At 39.4% G+C, this 17,396-nt stretch overlaps 1 protein-coding gene across 1 annotated transcript; it reads right to left on the bottom strand.

Moving 5' to 3' along the window:
- Nucleotides 1-7,930: 7,930 nt before the first annotated feature.
- Nucleotides 7,931-16,788, bottom strand: ccng2 (cyclin G2). Its single transcript, XM_059988847.1, has 8 exons — nt 16,403-16,788; nt 15,659-15,793; nt 14,776-14,913; nt 14,379-14,629; nt 13,247-13,325; nt 13,051-13,149; nt 10,206-10,411; nt 7,931-10,043 (listed from the first exon to the last, which is right to left on the bottom strand). The coding sequence occupies exons 2-8, from the start codon at nt 15,791-15,793 to the stop codon at nt 9,890-9,892; spliced, it is 1,062 nt and encodes a 353-aa protein (XP_059844830.1). The 5' UTR covers nt 16,403-16,788; the 3' UTR covers nt 7,931-9,889.
- Nucleotides 16,789-17,396: the final 608 nt, after the last annotated feature.

Here is a 17,396-nt window from a genome sequence, read left to right as displayed (position 1 = left end):
CAACACACACACATGCTGAAGGAAGACTTGGCAGGTCAGGCAGTTTCTATGGAAATGAATAGAAAGTCAACATTTTGGACTGTGAAGGAAGGGGGAAAATGACAGAAAAAAAGTGGGGGAGGAGGAGGAAGATAGGTAGAAGGTGTTAGGTGAAGTCAGGTGAGTAGGAAAGATAGAGGGCTGGAGATGAAAGAATCTGATAGGAGAGGAGAGTGGACCATTGGAGAAAGGGAAGGAGGAGGGGATCCAGAGGGAGAAGATAGGCAGGTGAGAAGAGTTAAGAGGCCAGAGTGGGAAATAAAAGATGAGGGAAAGGGGAGGGAAAGGGATTTTTTTTTACCTGATGGAGAAATCAATATTCATGACATCGGGTTGGAGTCTACCCAGACAGACTACAAAGTGCTGCTCCTCCGCCCTGAGGTTGGCCTCATTTGGCACAAGAAGAGGGCATGGATCGACATGTCGGAACGGAAATTGCAATTGGAATTAAAATGTTGGGCTACCGGGAAGTTCTGCTTTTGAGGTGCTGGACAAAGCAGTCCCCTGATTTACGATGGTCTCACTAATGTAGAGGAGGCTGCTGAGGGATCACTAGACTCAGTAGATAGCCCCAGCAGTCTGTTTGGGGACCTGAATGGAAGTGAATGGGCAGGTGTAGCATTTAGGTAGTTGGAGGGAAGATTTGTGGGGAGGGATGAATGCTTGCAAGGGTAAGTGCTGGGGGGGGGAGCTTATGGGGGGACAGGAATTAAATTTCGATAATTTTTAGAGTAATTACAATCACACTACTATCTGTTAAGTGGGTATCTTTTTAAATATATACTTTGTGCTCTTTCAATAATGACTAATAACTTAATTCTCTGCTTTGTGAAGCTGTCTAGTAACTGAAGAGCATGTGACTGCTTCTAACATATTGTAACAGTTTAACAATGAAAAGTATACACATTGATACAGATTTAACATACAGTAATCATGCTCTGCATTTGTATTTCAACAGTGAGAAATCTCCTGAGAATTTTGTTACCAGGACATCCTGAGCTCATTGAGGCCACTGTGTAAATGCAGTGTAAATTAAGAAGTTTATTTATTAATCATACTTATGATGTTTACTACTTGCTTTGTTACACCTTGAGAATTTTTATTTTGGAGCATTTTGTCACATTCTGGGTCAATTAGCATGACAGAAACATCTGCAAAAAGTATATTTAATGAAATACATTATTCCTAACTTTTTCCACTCTGGTCAGAAATGTTCAATAAAGATCTTTTATGAGGTGAGTCTGCCTTTAAAGCAGAGATCTACACTGTGATGCAAGTTGTAAAGTCTCTAATTTGAGCTTCAATTTATAATGTGTTGAAATTATATTTTTCTGGACATTACTCTGGAGGCAATGACGGGTGGTTTGCAGTGCTGGGTGTTGAGTATGCTACTCATAGCGCGTATTGAAATTGATTCTGAAAACTACTTCAGTTATCGAGTTGTTCCTCAGTCCACCTTCATCCTCTTGTTAACTTTATGCTCTGATTTATACTGAAGCAATTTATTCTCTTTCCACATACTATACACAAAGTCACCATTGACAAAATATCAGAAACTAATATGAGAGAGACAGCCCCTTACTGTCCTGTTACCACATTTCAGAGCAGCTTAGCTCAGTACAATTGCATCAGGGGCATTTGAGATTATTGGCAACCCAGAGCAGCTGATGGTATTTCTAATTTTAAAAAAGGTGACTGACACTGCCGTGGTCAGATGATCACAATACAGGTTTTTGTTGGGCAAATGATTTGCTGCTAAAAGGTAAAATTAAGAGGAAAATGTGCAAATATTGTTTTGATTGTATCAAATCCTTTACTTGTTTGTTTGCAGAATGAAGGAACATACAGTCAGTGGCCACTTTATTAGGGACCTCCTATATCGCTCACCTGCTTCAAGGTTTGACGTGGTGTGCATTCAGAAATGCTCTTCTGTCTGCATACCAGTGTTGTAATGCGTGGTTATTTAAGCCGTCCTGCCAGCTTGAACCAGTCTGACCATTCTCCTCTGACCTCTCTCATTATGGAGGCATTTTCACCTGCAGGACCAGTGCTCATTGGCTGTTTGCTTTTGCCCCTTTCTTTATAAACTCTAGAGACTGCTGTGCATGAAAATCCCAGGAGGTCAGCAGTCTCTGAGATACTCAAACCACCCCATCTGGCACCAACAATTATTCCACAGTCAAAGTCACTTAGATCACATGTCTTCCTCATTCTGATGTTTGGGTTGAACAACAACTGAACCTCCTGACCATGTTTGTGTTCTTTTATGCATTGACTTGCTGTCACATGATTGGCTGATTAGATACTTGCACTAATGAGCAGGTGTACAGGCGTTCATAATAAAGTGGCCACCGAGTGTATTTTCAATATAAAAATTGATGAAAATTGTTAAGGTATTTTCCATTGAAAGGTGCAAACGGTCAAAGTAATGTCACCACAGTCACACCACTGGGCGGTCAATAATTTCTGTCTGACACTACAGAAACATAGAGGCGTAACACAGAGAAGCTGAAGTCTGAAGTCATTGAAATTTCTATGGCTTTTCACTATTGAAAAGGACAGTACACCCTTGAGATCAAGGTCCTGACTACTTTTGTTGGTGCTCAGGTAGGGTTAGGGCTGTAAACTTTGCTTGGAGGCATTGTTGGTATCAGGGCTGTTCTGTTAAGGAGACTTGATTATGTAAGTCTGATTGTTTCCCGTTTCCTTTATCATTCCACTGAACCCCACAACTCCCTATCCCCATTTCGAAGTTTTCCTCTTCCCCAAGTTCCAAGCACCACAACCACCAAATTCAAAGTCCTCAAAGTTTTGCCAAGCTTCTCCCCAATTCAAGCACCCTGCCTTGTCCCAGACACAAGGTTCTCTATGACTGAAGGAACTGACCTGCATCAAGTATTGAGCTACCTAGAGAAAGCTGGGCAATAATTCTGAATAACATTCCTCCCATTTAACCTCAGGCTAATTCTGACACCAACCAGTCAGCTACTAATGATTTATACTACCTCATTACAGCTGTTGTCCAGTGCTCAGCAAAAGGACGTTTAAATGGATAATGGCTAGGGTGCTGGAAGCAGAGCTGAAATATAGAATTTCAAATTCCAAGGCCCATAATGAATATTTCAGGAAGTTTGCGGAGGCAGTACCATGAAAAAGTTGGAAATTTAATGGGATTTACAGTACAGTACCATGAAAAAGTTGGAAATTTAATGGGATTTACAGTACAGTACTGTGAAAAAGTCTTTGACACATATATATGTAACTAGGGTGCCGAAGACTTTCCCACAGTACCGTAGTAATTTTATGTACTGCTGCTGCAAAAGAAAACAAATTTCATGACATATGTGAGTGATGATAAACTTGATTCTGATATGGGTCTCTATTGTGGACTGAGAGTGGAAAGGGGGCAGGGAGAGGGGAATCATGGTTTGGAAATGGGGAAGGGAGAGGGGAGGGAGCAGGAAGCACCAAAGAGACATTCTGTAATGATCTATAAACCAATTGTTTGGAATCAAATGACCTTACCTGGTGTCTCAGGGCTGGGTGAGTCTACACCCATGGCACCACCCAGCCCTGGCATTCCTTCTCTGCCACTTGTCCCACACTCCTCCCATGGTGCTCCACCCTCACCATTCCCAACATCCTTTGTTCCCACTAGATTTACAAACTTATCTTCTGCTCCACATTGACAAATATAGTACTGGGCACCCTAGCTATATGTATGTACCTTGGATTTTTGCACAGTACTGTAGTAGCAGTTACCAAGACCAGTCTCTCATTGAAAGGGCAAATAATAGAGCCCAAAGTGAGACTGAAACAGAACGTCTGAGAAGTGGTCTATGAAATCCAACTCCTCTATGACAGAGTTATACTGGACTGAATTGTGAAAGCTTTCAGGGCAAATGTAAATGTTTGGGACAATTCAAATGAAAACTGCATGAGTGGCATGAACTGAATTGGGAGTTCTGCAAGTATTTCTAATGAAAGGTTTATGATTTCCCCTGCTCAAGCAGACTCTTTAGACATAGGTGCAAGTGAAGTTTGTACAGTTTCACTCTACCTTTTGATGTCAAGTTCTAACTGGCAATTTTCCTAAACCGGCGTGGGCATTTTTTAAAGTTGTGGCCATTTAAATCTATTTCTTTAACTATTAGAATCATGCCTAAGGTTGAACTTAAATTGAAGAATCTAAAACTCACCTTTTTTAATACAGAAAATAAATCTTTCTGTTGCAATTCAACATTTTTGAAAACTCCTTTGCCATAAAGTGAACTAACATAATCTCTAAGCAGCAACAGAGGCCATTTTAAAAATAATTGTAATATAAACATTTAATAAACTTCATTATGTCTGAGTGATGAGTAGCTGACACAACAGAATAAGTTTTCCTGCACTCCCTACTATGATGTAAAATTAATTATCTCCACTTCCCATATAACTGCAGTGACCAATCTTGACAACTTATTTCATCGGTTGTAAAGTATCTTGGAAGAACTGAAATTGGGAGAAGCGTTACCAGAAAATATTTGTATTTGTATAGTGTCCAAGTTTATGACAAATTTCAGAACAGGTTCAAATTACTGAATGTGATTGAGACCATCTTTTCACAATGAGCTGTTGTTGGGATACTGTAGAGTAGATTTTTCTACGGATACTCCAGCTGTTAAACTGGAAGGAAAGAGTGATTAGAGGGAGATGATGTTGGAAGGAAATCCTAGAAGATTTGCCTTTCATTTAAAATGGATGAGGATCAGGTGTGTTTTGGACAGGACACATGATGTTTACTGAGAGGAATAAAAAGTTCCTCTTCATGTAGGCTGAACTTCAGTTGTTAAACAGTGGAGACTAAAATGTGGTTCCATATTAATCAGTAATCAAGAATTACATTGTGGAGTGGAAGGACACAAACTATTCTGAACTACTCTACTGTATATCATGATATACTAAGTAATCTGAGTATCAGGTCCCCCTTCAGGGACTATGGAATGATTCAAGATTAGTTGATGTTGTGGTAGTAGAATTCCAAAATACATTTTAATATTTTTAAATTAAATTTTAAAGGTTAGAAAAAAGCCCAACCAAGTCCACGAAATCAACTTTCTGATGGCAGATCTATTTGACAGTTGTTTGAAAATTCTTTAGTGAATGTCATTAAGGGCATTCATACTACAATACTAGAAAAGTTCTAAAAAGTATCCTCAAAATGTCAGAAAAAAGTCTGGTATCAAGTAAAAACTTCCATTTGTAAAAATGACTGACTTTAGCAGAAAATTTTTTGCCTATAGACTCAACAATTACAGCAGTTAACCAAAAGAGATGGGGGAGGGGTGGGGTCAGATAGTAAATGGGCTTTTAACATCTGTACTTACTCAGGAGATAGACATAGAACTGAGGCAAAACAGTAGAGGCCATGAACCACATATGGATTACAGAAGTGGAGGTGTTGTTGTTTTGAAGCTAATTAAGGTGAATAAAGCCCCAGGGCCTGACAAACTGACCCTTCAGAGCTTGTTGGAGACTAGTGCTGAGATTGCAGGTGCCCTGATAGAGGTGCCGGAGGACCGGAGGATAGCTTATGTTGTTCTGTTCAAAAAAGGCTCTAAAAATAAGATGGGCAATTATCAGCTTGTGATCCTGATGTCAGTAGTGGGTAAATTATTGGAAGGTATTCTAAGGAACAGGAATTATAAGTATTTGGAAACATAGGACCTGATTAGTGATTGTCAAAATGGCTTTGCGTGTGGTAGGTCATGTCTAACCAAAGAGGTTGCCAGGAAAGTTGATGAAGAAAAGGAAGTGGAGATTGTCTACATGGACTTCAGTAAAGCCTTTGACAAAGTACCTCATAGGAGGCTGGTCCAGAAGATACAGTTGCTTGGCATTCAGGATGAAGTAGTAAATTGGATTTAGCATTAGCTTAGCGGGAGAAACCAAAGACTTTGCAGACAAGACCTGGACTGGGGACAGTGAGGAAGGCTGTTAAAGATTGGAAAGGGATCTGAATCAGCTGAAATGGGCTGAAAATGGCAGATGGATTTTAATTAAAAGGATCTGAGAATAAAAATCCATACTTCCTTGAATGTGGCATCATAGGTAGATGGGGTTGTAAAGAGAGCTTTTGGTACATTGGCCTTCATAATTCAGAGTCTGGGTACAGGAGTTGGGATGTTATACTGTAGTTGTATAGGACATCGGTGAGGGCTAATCTGGAGTATTGTGTGCAGATCTAGTCACCTACCTACAGGAAAGACATCAATAATATTGAAAGAATGCAGAAAAAATTTACAAGGATGTTGCCGGCAATTGAGGACCTGAGTTATAGGGAGAGGTTGACTAGGTTAGGACTTTAATCCCTGGAGTGCAGAAGAATGAGGGGATATTTAAAAGAGGTGTACAAAATTACAAAAGGTACAGACCAGATTAATGCAAGCAGGCTTTTTCCACTGAGGCTGGGAGAGAATAGACCTAGAAGTCATAGGTTAAGGGTGAAAAGCGAACTATTTAAGGGAGACTTGAGGGAAGCTTCTTCACTCAGAGGGTGATGTGCCAGAGGAGTGTGGAAGGCTATTGTCTAGTTGTGGGTCAATAGCAGGGCAGAATAGCAGTTTGGTACAGACTAGATGGGCTGAAGGGCCCCATTTCTGTGCTGTAGTCCTCTATGACACTTGGAACTCATATGGTGACTTCAAAGATCCTTGCTATAATCCAACATCTTACTCAATGTCAGCAAGACCAAGGAGCTAGTTACTGACTTCATGAGGAGGAAACCAGAGGACCATGAGCCAGTCCTCATCGGAGGATCAGAGGTGGAGAGGGTCAGGAGCTTTAAATTCCTCAGTGGTATTATTTTAGAGGACCTGTTCTAGACCCAGCAATTACAAAGGAAGCATAGCAATACCTCTGCTTCCTTAGGAGTTTGTAGATTTAGCATGACATCTAATACTTTGACAAACTTCTATAGCTGTGCAGTGGAGAGTATATTGACTGGTTGTATCAGTCTGTTATGGAAAAACCAATGCCCTTAAATGGAAAATCCTACAACAAATAGTGAATACAGCCCAGTCCATCATGGGTAAAGTTCTCCCCACCACTAAGCACATCTACACAAAACACTGTCACAGGAAAGCAGCATCCATCATCAGAGACTCCCCCCACCCCACCATCAAGGACATGCTCTCTTCTTGCTGCTGCCATCAGGAAGAGGATACAGGAGCCTCAGGACTCACTCCACCAGGTTCTGGAGCTGTTATTACTCCTCAAACATCAGGCTGTTGGACTAAAGAGGATAGCTTCACTTTGAAATACTTCCACAGCCTATGAACTCACTTTCAAGAAGTCTTCCTTTCCTGTTTTCAATACTTATTGCTTATTTATTATTACTTTCTTTTTGTATTTTTTGGCTTTTGCACACTGGTTGAACATCCAAGTTGGTGTAGTCTTTCACTGATTTTATTACGGTTATTATTCTGTTATGGATTTATTGAGTATTCCCACAGGAAAGTGAATTTCAGGGTTGTACATGGTGACATATTTATTTTACTAATAAGTTACTTTTGACTTTGGCTCCTTACAAATCACTTTCCCTAGTTGATCCCAACTACTATAACCAAACATCACTTACAAAATCTGAAACCATTATTTGAAATCAGGACAGTTAATGCAAGTTAAAAGAACTAAACTGCTGAGATGCAACCCTTCAACCACTCCTTGCATTAACTTTTATCATTTTTCCTTACATCAAAGTTAATACCCACACCCAGCTCTAGTAATTGTGAATGCAATAATGAGTAACTGTAGTCATGATGTTCCAAGGACAATAGAAGTAAGACAGTTTACATAAAATGCTTATAGTCTCAATCAGTTCTAAATAATATACAACAACAATTTCAAAACATGTATTTATTTACCAAGCATCTCTTGGTAGAAGTATGACTGATGAGTGGCACAATATTTATAAGAAGGAAATGAACAATAAATTAGTATCTACAAAGTATTTTTACACAATGCTACACAACAATTGGACAGTGCTACAGATTCTTTAAGTGCATTGGATTGCTTTAATACCTGAATAGGGAAAAAAATAAGTGCACTTTTTTTGTATATTTAAGTTATGTTTTTACATTCTTTCTACACAATTTTCTATATACTTTTCATAAACTAGGATTTTTTTCTTGCAGACATCCACATTGGATAGCAAGTAGCTTCTTGTACTGCTGCAGAGTTTCAACTAAGAAAGCACATTTATTGACTATCTATGTCAAGCTGTACATCACCAAAATTACATGGTAAAATCCTTGTCAAAAATACCTACTTGGCACTTGAACCACCAAAAGATTTTAGAAAACCAAACACTGCCAAAAGGTACCTGACTGAGACAATTCCTGCTTAAAAAAAAAGGAATATGGTGGCTTTGACAACAGTATTTGCTGGATTTTAGAAGTGGGCCCCTCCTCCAAATGGCACTCTGGGACAAAAAAACCTGCACATGACAATTATGAAAGGCATGCCTAATCTAAATAATCTGGATTCTTTCCAGATCAGATGAAGTGACAGACTAAACTACTAATGAGACTTAAGATGCTCTTATATCTGTCATGTAACAGGTACAGCCTGTGGAGTGGGTGGTGGTAGGGAAAGTAAGGGAGGGAAATACAAGATTACAGATGGGTGGGAACACAAACTTGACATTGGCTGCTTTGTTAAACACTGGAAGTGCCATCATTTTGCTTTAGGAGTTCCAGTAATTAAGATATACAAGTCTACACCCAAGTATAAAGTTGCTAACTTGTGATTAATTCATTCCAAATGAAATATCAATATTCTAATTACTGGAAAACTTAATTTATGGAGCATAAAACTTGCAATAATTACTCAGTTCCCTGTAGGATATAGCAAGCAACTGGAACAGGAGTATTCACATTTTATCCAAATATTTTCACTTCTCTTACATAAGAAATCACTTGAAACAGCTGTGCAGCTGCAATCTACATCTTTTTCTATAGAAAATATCAGCATGGGTACATTTAATCCCCTCAATTTAACTGCTCCTAAAAATAATTTCTAGAAGAAAATCTGGTACTACAGGATCAAATTATTGATCCATTTTCAAGCAGAGAAAGCTGATCTTAAGTGCACCCAAGTTGCCCACCTCTGGGATTTTTAAAATATAATGTGTCTCTCCCAAGGAATAGTGTAACACTAATGTCCTTCATTTCTGCCAATGGACATAGATAACATAACAAAATACAAATGTTTCACAAAGAGCACATTACTGTTAGGAAACTCTGAAAGACTGTCATAAAATTCCTTTTTTTCCAACAATTTATGCAAATTAATTAGTTGAGGGATGTACTTATGTTGTTATAAATTACTATGATTTGAGAAAAAAAATTACTTAGCATTTCATTTTAATCAATCTCAAGAAATTGGATGTGTTGAAGGGATCCATCCAGCCACAGACCTAAAGTTAAAGCGCCATGCAATAATATTACTAAATACCAGTATTAAAATCAATACAAATAAAATTTGCTTAAAGTGGGAAGCTTTTAAAATGTAACTTCCCAAATAAAAACATCCAAAAGTAATTCCATCTGGAATTACTGGAAAACTTTAGACCAGCATAATGTGGTCACAGGTTAGGCAAATCCCAAGGAAATTCCACAAATCTTCAGCTATTTTTGTTATTGTTACAAAGGGAGCAAAGGTTATGGGGAATAGATCAGTAGAAGTCTCAGTAATCAGTGCCTCAAAAACACATTTACACTAAAAACTGAAAAGCTCTTGCATTTTTAAAAAAATGCTTCAGAGGACAATTTAAAAGCAAGAATGCAAGAGTGTTTGACCCAGCGATCTACAATGAATTTGCAGGTGTAGTTTGGAAACACAAATTTTGCCATTTAGATTGGTGCAAGAAATCTTCAGGAAAGAATTCTTCTGTTGTGTCGCTCCTCGGGGAAATACTCAGACTACTTTCACCATAACTCATTTCTTCACAAGAATCATCACTAAAAAAAACAAAATGATGATGAGTAATAGAAAACCTCAAAGGAAAATCAAATTCAGCACTCTACCATACAGAACATTACCTTGCAGCAAACAACTATGTAAACTATGTAAACACAGTTTTAATATAAGAGTGGCTCCATAAGACAACCAAAGATATTTACCTTTCTGTTTCATTGTAACAGCCAGCTTCTGGAATTGTTGGCAGTTCAGGAACACTATAATAACTATTCTGCAAGTGACGGGCTGTACGCCGTGAAACAATCCACACTAGCTTCTTGTTATCAGGTTTGCAGCATTCAGGTGAAGAATAGTCAGCCAAGCATTTTGAGACCAATTCACGCCAGTATGCCAAGTCACCATGGCTTATCTGAAAAACAATGTTGACCAAATTGTTCTATAAATCATAAAAATTTACTAAAAAGTCTACTTTTCCCATCACAATTCCTTATTGTCACACACACTTTTAAAATTAAAGACAATGAACTGGATTGTGCAGATTTTTTCCCCTGAGCATCTAGTTGACAATCACCAGGTAGCAATAATGAATGTCAGCTTGTTCTTAGCTTCATTGTTTACACATTGCAATACATAGATAAGGCAAGCTACAGGTCAGATTCCAGGACGTCTGAAGACCAATTGGTCTCAGCATTGATTGCAGGAACAAAGCTAATATATTAAACTGAAAGGCCAGATGTATGGTTCACTTGAGTGTAGTTCGTATAGAACACAGGAGTGGGCCCCTTGGCCTAGAATGTTGTATCAAACTAATTAAATTAGTAATTAAATGTCCGACTGAACTATCACTTCTGCCGACAATGTCCATATCCTTCCATTCCCTGCATATCTGAGAGACACCTGAACACTTCCATCGTATTGTCTCCACCACCCATGCAGTGCAATCCAGGCATCCACCACTCTGTGCAAGAAACCTTACAGGTTTGATTCAAGGTAGTTTAATGTCATTTCCATTACACAACTCACACCTTAGATACCTGCCATTTCAATCTTGGGGAAAAAAAGGACACTGGCTGTCTACTCTCCATGCCCCTCAATCATATAAACTTCTAACAGACATCCTCTCAGCCTCCACTGCTGAAGAGAAAGCAACCCGTCTGTCCAACCTCTCCTTATAGCTCATCCCCTCTCATACAGGCAGCATCCTAGTAAACTCCTCCTGCATCTTCTCTAAAACGTCCACATCCTTCCTATAATGCAGAAGTTCCCCAACTATTTTATGCCATGGGATCAAGTGGTCTGTGGGAACTCCTGCATAATGTGACTGGAACTGAATGTAGTACTCCAGGTGTAGCTCAGTGTTTTATAAAACTGCAATGCAGTTTCCTGATTCTTAAACTCAGTTCCTCAAATAATAAACAAGCACGTTAAATGCCTTCTTTACCACCCCACCTGTATAAACTCAGGGTGCTACAGACTTGAACTGTCAAATGTTTTGCCCTTAATAGTGTACTATCCCCTCATACTTGTTCTCGAAAAGTGTAATCCTTCATATTTGGCTGGGTTAAAATCCAACTGCCATTTCTCTGCCTATTGCAAACCTACTAACCAGCCATCCACACTTTAATCCAAGTCACTTATATCATTGCACAAACAGCAGAGGTACCAGTTCAGATCCCTGCAGAACACACTAGTTTGCAGATTTCCAGCAGAGCAAGACCGGTATCCTCTGTCTTCTGTGGGCAAGCCAATGCTGCATCTAACCAGCAGATTCATCTTGGATCCCATGTATCTTAATTTACTGGTTGAGGGACTGGTGAGAGAACTTGTCAAACACCTTACTAAAATCTACGTAGACAACATCTACAGCTCAACCTTCATCACCTGCTCAAAAAAAAAATCATAATCAATAAAACCCTGCCCACAGCATGCTGACCGTCTCTAATTAGGCCTTGGTTTTCCCAATTGCTTATTAATCCTCTCCAGTAACTTCCCTACACTGACATGAGCAAAAAGAAAAACTGGTACTTTAGAGATTATTTTTAGTGATTACTAGAGACTTTTGACAGGATTGTCCTGGCACAAGATCTGTGGTACAAATCAGACATACTGGTTTGCAGAATGACGAGCCTGTATGTTGCCAGGAGTGACATGTAGGACTGAACATATCCATTGTACTTCAGTCTAGTCAAGTGTTAATGCCACTAAATTTGCTATATATTGCAGCGCTGAGTGCTATATAACAAAGGTAAAAAAAAACTGTAAAATATGTTCATAGCCATAATTCTTATTTTTAGTGAGAAAAATAAAATGCATTTCAAATCTGCATCACTGCATGATACAGAAACCCCATTGTGGTGGACAGCAAACTCTACAACAGGTAGTTAAAATTGTCCAAAGCATCACTGGCACCAGCTTATCTCCCATCGAGGACATACATACAAGAAAGGTGCCAGAAAAGGGCCAGAATCATCATGAAGAATCCCACCCACTCTGCTCATGGACTGTTTGTCCCACTCCCATCAGGGAGGAGGCTACATAGCATTCACACCAGGATCATCAGAAACAGTTACTTTCTCTAAGCCACCAGACTGATCAAAAAACAGCACCCCTCCACCACCATTAAAGGTCAGTCACCTTATCCACAGATACTCCTGTGCTTAAAGTCACTTCATGTACAGTACATACAATGTATATAAGCTACATTATGTATTTATATATATTTTTTAGTTATGTTCTTTATCTTGCTTTATTTTGTGCTGCATCAGATCTGGAATAACAGTTATTTTGTTCTCCTTCACATTTGTGTACTGGAAATCACATTAAGCAACCTTGAATCAAATCATATATTCTGCTAATTTACAGCCTGCAGTGGGGAAAGATCCTTGTTTCTGCAGTGAACTTTGCATCTGTGGGCATTACCGTGCAAAACTGAATTTCTAATAAGTTCCAAGTCAGCAAAACAATTTTTATTGGATGCAAGTTAAAATGAAAAAAAGTGTATATGCACTCAATAAAGGGCATTGAGAAATACTTTGAAGAAATGCTTACCTTGGAATGTTTTTGAATACGCAGTATAATCTCAAACAAGTCTACAGATTTCAGATTTTCAACTTCAAGGGTCAAAAGTGATAAAGCCAAAACAGACGGCTGCAAAGCAAAGGGCATTGCTGTTTAGTTTTTCGTTCATCAAACAGGAAATGTTTATTCTGCTCAGAAAGTGACCAATGCATTCTATTAAACTTACTTTGGCCTTTGAAAATCTAAATCGGCAGTTGCAGGCTTTGAGTTGTGCTTCCAGTTTATCAAGGATTAAGTATTCTTTCCTAAGGAATAAAGAATATGGTATGCAAAACAATTCCGTAACAAATCTATGTAATCTGCAGCTTTTGGGTTACATTTGTACAAAAGCAAACAGCATGTGGTACGACTACATTTGTGATTACTTATAAATAGAGGAAAATCTCTTGAAGTTCCTACCTAAAAATTAGGACAAATGTTATGCAATATCTTGGTGAAAATAAATTATAAAAATAAATTATATTTAGCCAAAAGTACTGAAGGGTATTCCCACTATTAGACAATAAGACATAGGAGCAGAATTATCCCATTTGCCCCATTGAGTCTGCTTATGTCGGACTTATTTTTCCTTTAAACATTATTCTCCTGCTTTTCCCCCAAAACTTTTGATGCCTTCACTAATTAAGTATCTATCAACCACCACTTTAAATATACCAAATGGCAGCCTCTGTAGCAATCTATGGGAATGAATTCCACGGACTCACCACCTTCTGGCTAATGAAATTCCTCCTCATCTCTGTTCTAAAGGAATGCCCTTGTATCTCGAGGTTATGCCCCCTGGTCCTGGACTCCCCCACTATTGGGAACATCCTTTCCACGTACACTCTATCTAAGCCTTTCAATATGCTGTAGCTTTTAATGAGTCATCAAATGTCCTCAATCTATTCCGACTGCTACCATCTGGGAAACAGTACCACAGCACAAAAGCCAGGACCAACAGGCTCCGGGACAGCTTCTTCCACCAGGCCATCAGCCTGATTAACTCACACTGATTTGAGTGTACCCTATTGACTGTTCTATTTATTATAAATCACTATGATTGCACATTTAGACAGAGATATAATATAAAGATTTTTTACTCCTCATCTATGTGAAGGTTGTAAGAAATAAGTTCAATTCATTCCTGGGATAATTCTCATGAATCTCCTCTAGGCCCTCTACAATGCCAGCATACCCTTCTCAGATAAGGGCCCCAAAACTGTAAGTGCTGTCTGCTTAATGCTTTACAAAGCCTCATCATTACATCCTTGCTTTCATATTCTAGTCCTTAATGAATTGATAGCTAGATAGATACTCACTCTTCAGTTACATGGTAGTGTGCTAGGGCATGATACAGGTGTAAAAAATGGTAGGCTGTAACAGCTTTGAGTTCGCCATTTAGTTTTTCACAGACAATCTTTTCCATTCTCTTGAGATCAGACACTGTAAACTTGCAGTGGCTGATGCGAAGGAGATCATGGTCAGAAGGAACATTGCATTCTTCCTCAATGGCCTTTACTGCTAGATGGAAAACACTTATTCCAAGACAAGGCAGATGTTTTGGTCGCACCTGCAGAGAGAGTGTAAGCTGTCAGCTGTGTTCTAATTACATGAACACAAGTAAAATAAAAAGTTTAGCAGACCTACCATAGATCATATTAATCAGCTAATCATATAAATAGTCAAAAGGATTGAACAACTGTTCAAAATTCTAACCTTCATTAAGGACAGAAATCTGTCCAATAGATTGACTGCTAATACAAAAGTTTCTGTACTGCAGCCAAAGAACCTGGTCAAACTCCGGAGATCTTCCACTTTGGCATCTCTTAATTTTGGAGTGACACAATCATCATTCTGCAAACAAAAAGCAAAAAAGTTACCGGAATAATTTCATTTGTCAGCTAAACATCAATTAAAACAGCATGTGTTAAAGCCTCTACTTTGTAGGATGGATTCAAATCAAAGTTAAATGCAACACTTCTAAACGACTGAAGTATTATAAAACAAAAAGGATCATAGATGCTGGAATCTGGAACAAAAGTAAAACACTGGAAAAACTAAACAGATCAGGCAGTAAAAGGTACTAATCAATGTTTTAATTTGAGACCCTGCCCCAGTCCCTGCAATGTATTTTTAAAATTTAAGATAAAATATTCATTTGTAGAAAAATTCTCAGGTAAATCTTAAGTGAATCCATTCAATGACAAAAGCAGAAATTAGAATTGAACAGTGATTGTACAACGTTTAAACAAATCTGTCTTTAATTTATAAGTACATTCTTTATCAAAAATTTATTTCAGTATTACAAGACCAGAATTGGGCCTTTCTGTTTCAATAGATTAAGTCCCAGCAACAATAAATTTGAAAACAAAAGCTATAAATTCAAGCACATTATGAATTAAGAGACAATGACAATTCCTAATGCCATATTAATCCGAGGGACAGCACAAAAAAAAATTCTGGCTTCTCAGTCTTCAACGGAATACATCAAAATCGGAAGCAAAAAGTTTGTCATGGAGCTGAATAAATACAAGATGAAATACAATGCCCCCTCCCCCACAGCCACCTGTCTCATCAATACCATCATATACAGGCTTACCTCCAGTGTTGATTCGATTGCATCAAGACCTCTCGGGCGTGGTAAAAATTTGGATTCTTGTTCCAAATATTGATTGATCTGCTTCAATAGTTTATAAGCTTCATTGTTACGTTCGTGGGAGGATAGATCTTTCATCTTGAAAGTTACAAATGTTCAGAGTTACAAACATTAAAAATGTAATAATGAAACCAAAAGAGTAACACAAAAAGTGACGGAATATTTGTGCAGTTTAAATTCAGCTCAAAGATCAACATAAGCTCTTTTAATGCTACAAAGTCAATACAGTCAGGACGTCAGCGGGACAGGAGATGCAGTTGAGACAGTTAACGATTACACTGGGGAAACAGTTAAGGTCTCGGTAATTTGACGTGCCCTCTCCCATTCAGATACATACAGCTAAGCGACTCTCGGGTCTAACATCAACTTTAACCCTTGAGCCGACCCGCTCCCAAACGTCAAAAGCTCCGCCCGATTTAACACCCCTATCATCCCTGCCCACAGCCTAACACCAGTGTCAGCAAGCAGACCATTACCACCATTCCTCGTACTGATATGGAAACCACAGCTAGTCCTCCCTCCCCGCGTACCCCCACTTTAACACCGATCCAAGCCAAGTCCCCACAGCCAGACCGAAGAGGGCTATTATCTGGGTGGGTGAACAGAAAAACCCAGGACTGGCATAGGATAGATGGGCCGATGGCGGTGGTGATTTAAGGCTATATGACTTCGCCCCTCTGAACTCACTGTTTTGTTGTCCTCGGGTCGGCTGTCAAACCTCGGAGTCGAGAAGAGGGGACGGGGTGCCGCCGATCACCCGCTCTCCCGCCGTCCTTCCGTCCCCGTCCCCCCGACCCTGCGCCTCTCCTTCCCTAGCTGGTTTACCCCAGTGCCCCTGTCCCGACCCTCCGTTCCCTCACAGCTACCCTCCTTCCTCCACTGTTGTCCGGACTGCGATGACATCACCGCGGCGGAGGAGTCCTCCGATCGGGAAATAGTCCGCCCGCTTTTCCCCGTCTTTCTCCCGGACGGTCGGCTCGGCTTGGCCCCCGCCCCCGCTGCGCTGTAAGTTCCTCAGTCCGGCTGCTCTGAACCAGGTCACTGCTGCGGACTGCGGCCCTTTTCCTCTTTTGTTTATTCGGAGACGCGAATGTGCACTCCTTTCTCAGATGGTGCTCATTGTCCCTCCAGTTAAATGTCCATCACTGATTGGCTATTTCGAAAAGTCCGCCTAAAATGGCTTTTAGTGATTGGTCGGCCGCGTCGGAACCTGATTGATCACTAGAATTGTATGCAGATTTACGATTGGCTATATGTAGAAGAACTAGAGGCTTGATTGGTCAATTGTAGCTCAATTATCGGCTGCTAATTGGTGGATATAGACTTTAAACATTTGTAGTGTTGTTAAGCAAATTTCAACTTCATTAACTAAGCTCCTTGAACCATTGCACATAGCTAACATCTAAATAAACCTCACTCTCTTGTGAAACTAAAGGAAGCTGAAATACTTCTTTTTAAAATTATTTCCCTGTAACAAATTACTTAATAGTAGTTGTTGTGTGCCATCTATTTAACTACCTCAGATGCAGGTATATATCAGAGAAACACATGAAACATAAACACAAGAAATTTACAGATGCTGGAAATCCAAAACAACAAACACAAACTGCTGGAGGAACTCAGCAGACCAGGTGGAAAAGAGTAAACAGTTGACATTTCAGGCCAAGGCCCTCTGTCAGGA

Source organism: Hypanus sabinus, chromosome 14, assembly GCF_030144855.1.
Source record: "Hypanus sabinus isolate sHypSab1 chromosome 14, sHypSab1.hap1, whole genome shotgun sequence".
NCBI classification, from domain to species: domain Eukaryota; kingdom Metazoa; phylum Chordata; class Chondrichthyes; order Myliobatiformes; family Dasyatidae; genus Hypanus; species Hypanus sabinus.
The sequence above is the reverse complement of the archived record's forward strand: the minus strand, read 5'-3'. Positions and strand labels throughout refer to the sequence as shown.

Excerpts from the sequence above, each read along its gene's own strand:
- ccng2 (XM_059988847.1), bottom strand. The coding sequence starts at position 15,793 with ATGAAAGATCTATCCTCCCACGAACGTAACAATGAAGCTTATAAACTA. Across the intron at positions 14,914-15,658 it reads CAATCGAATCAACACTGGAG|AATGATGATTGTGTCACTCC; the intron begins GTAAGCCTGTAT and ends TTTTGTTTGCAG. Across the intron at positions 14,630-14,775 it reads GATTTCTGTCCTTAATGAAG|GTGCGACCAAAACATCTGCC; the intron begins GTTAGAATTTTG and ends CTCTCTCTGCAG.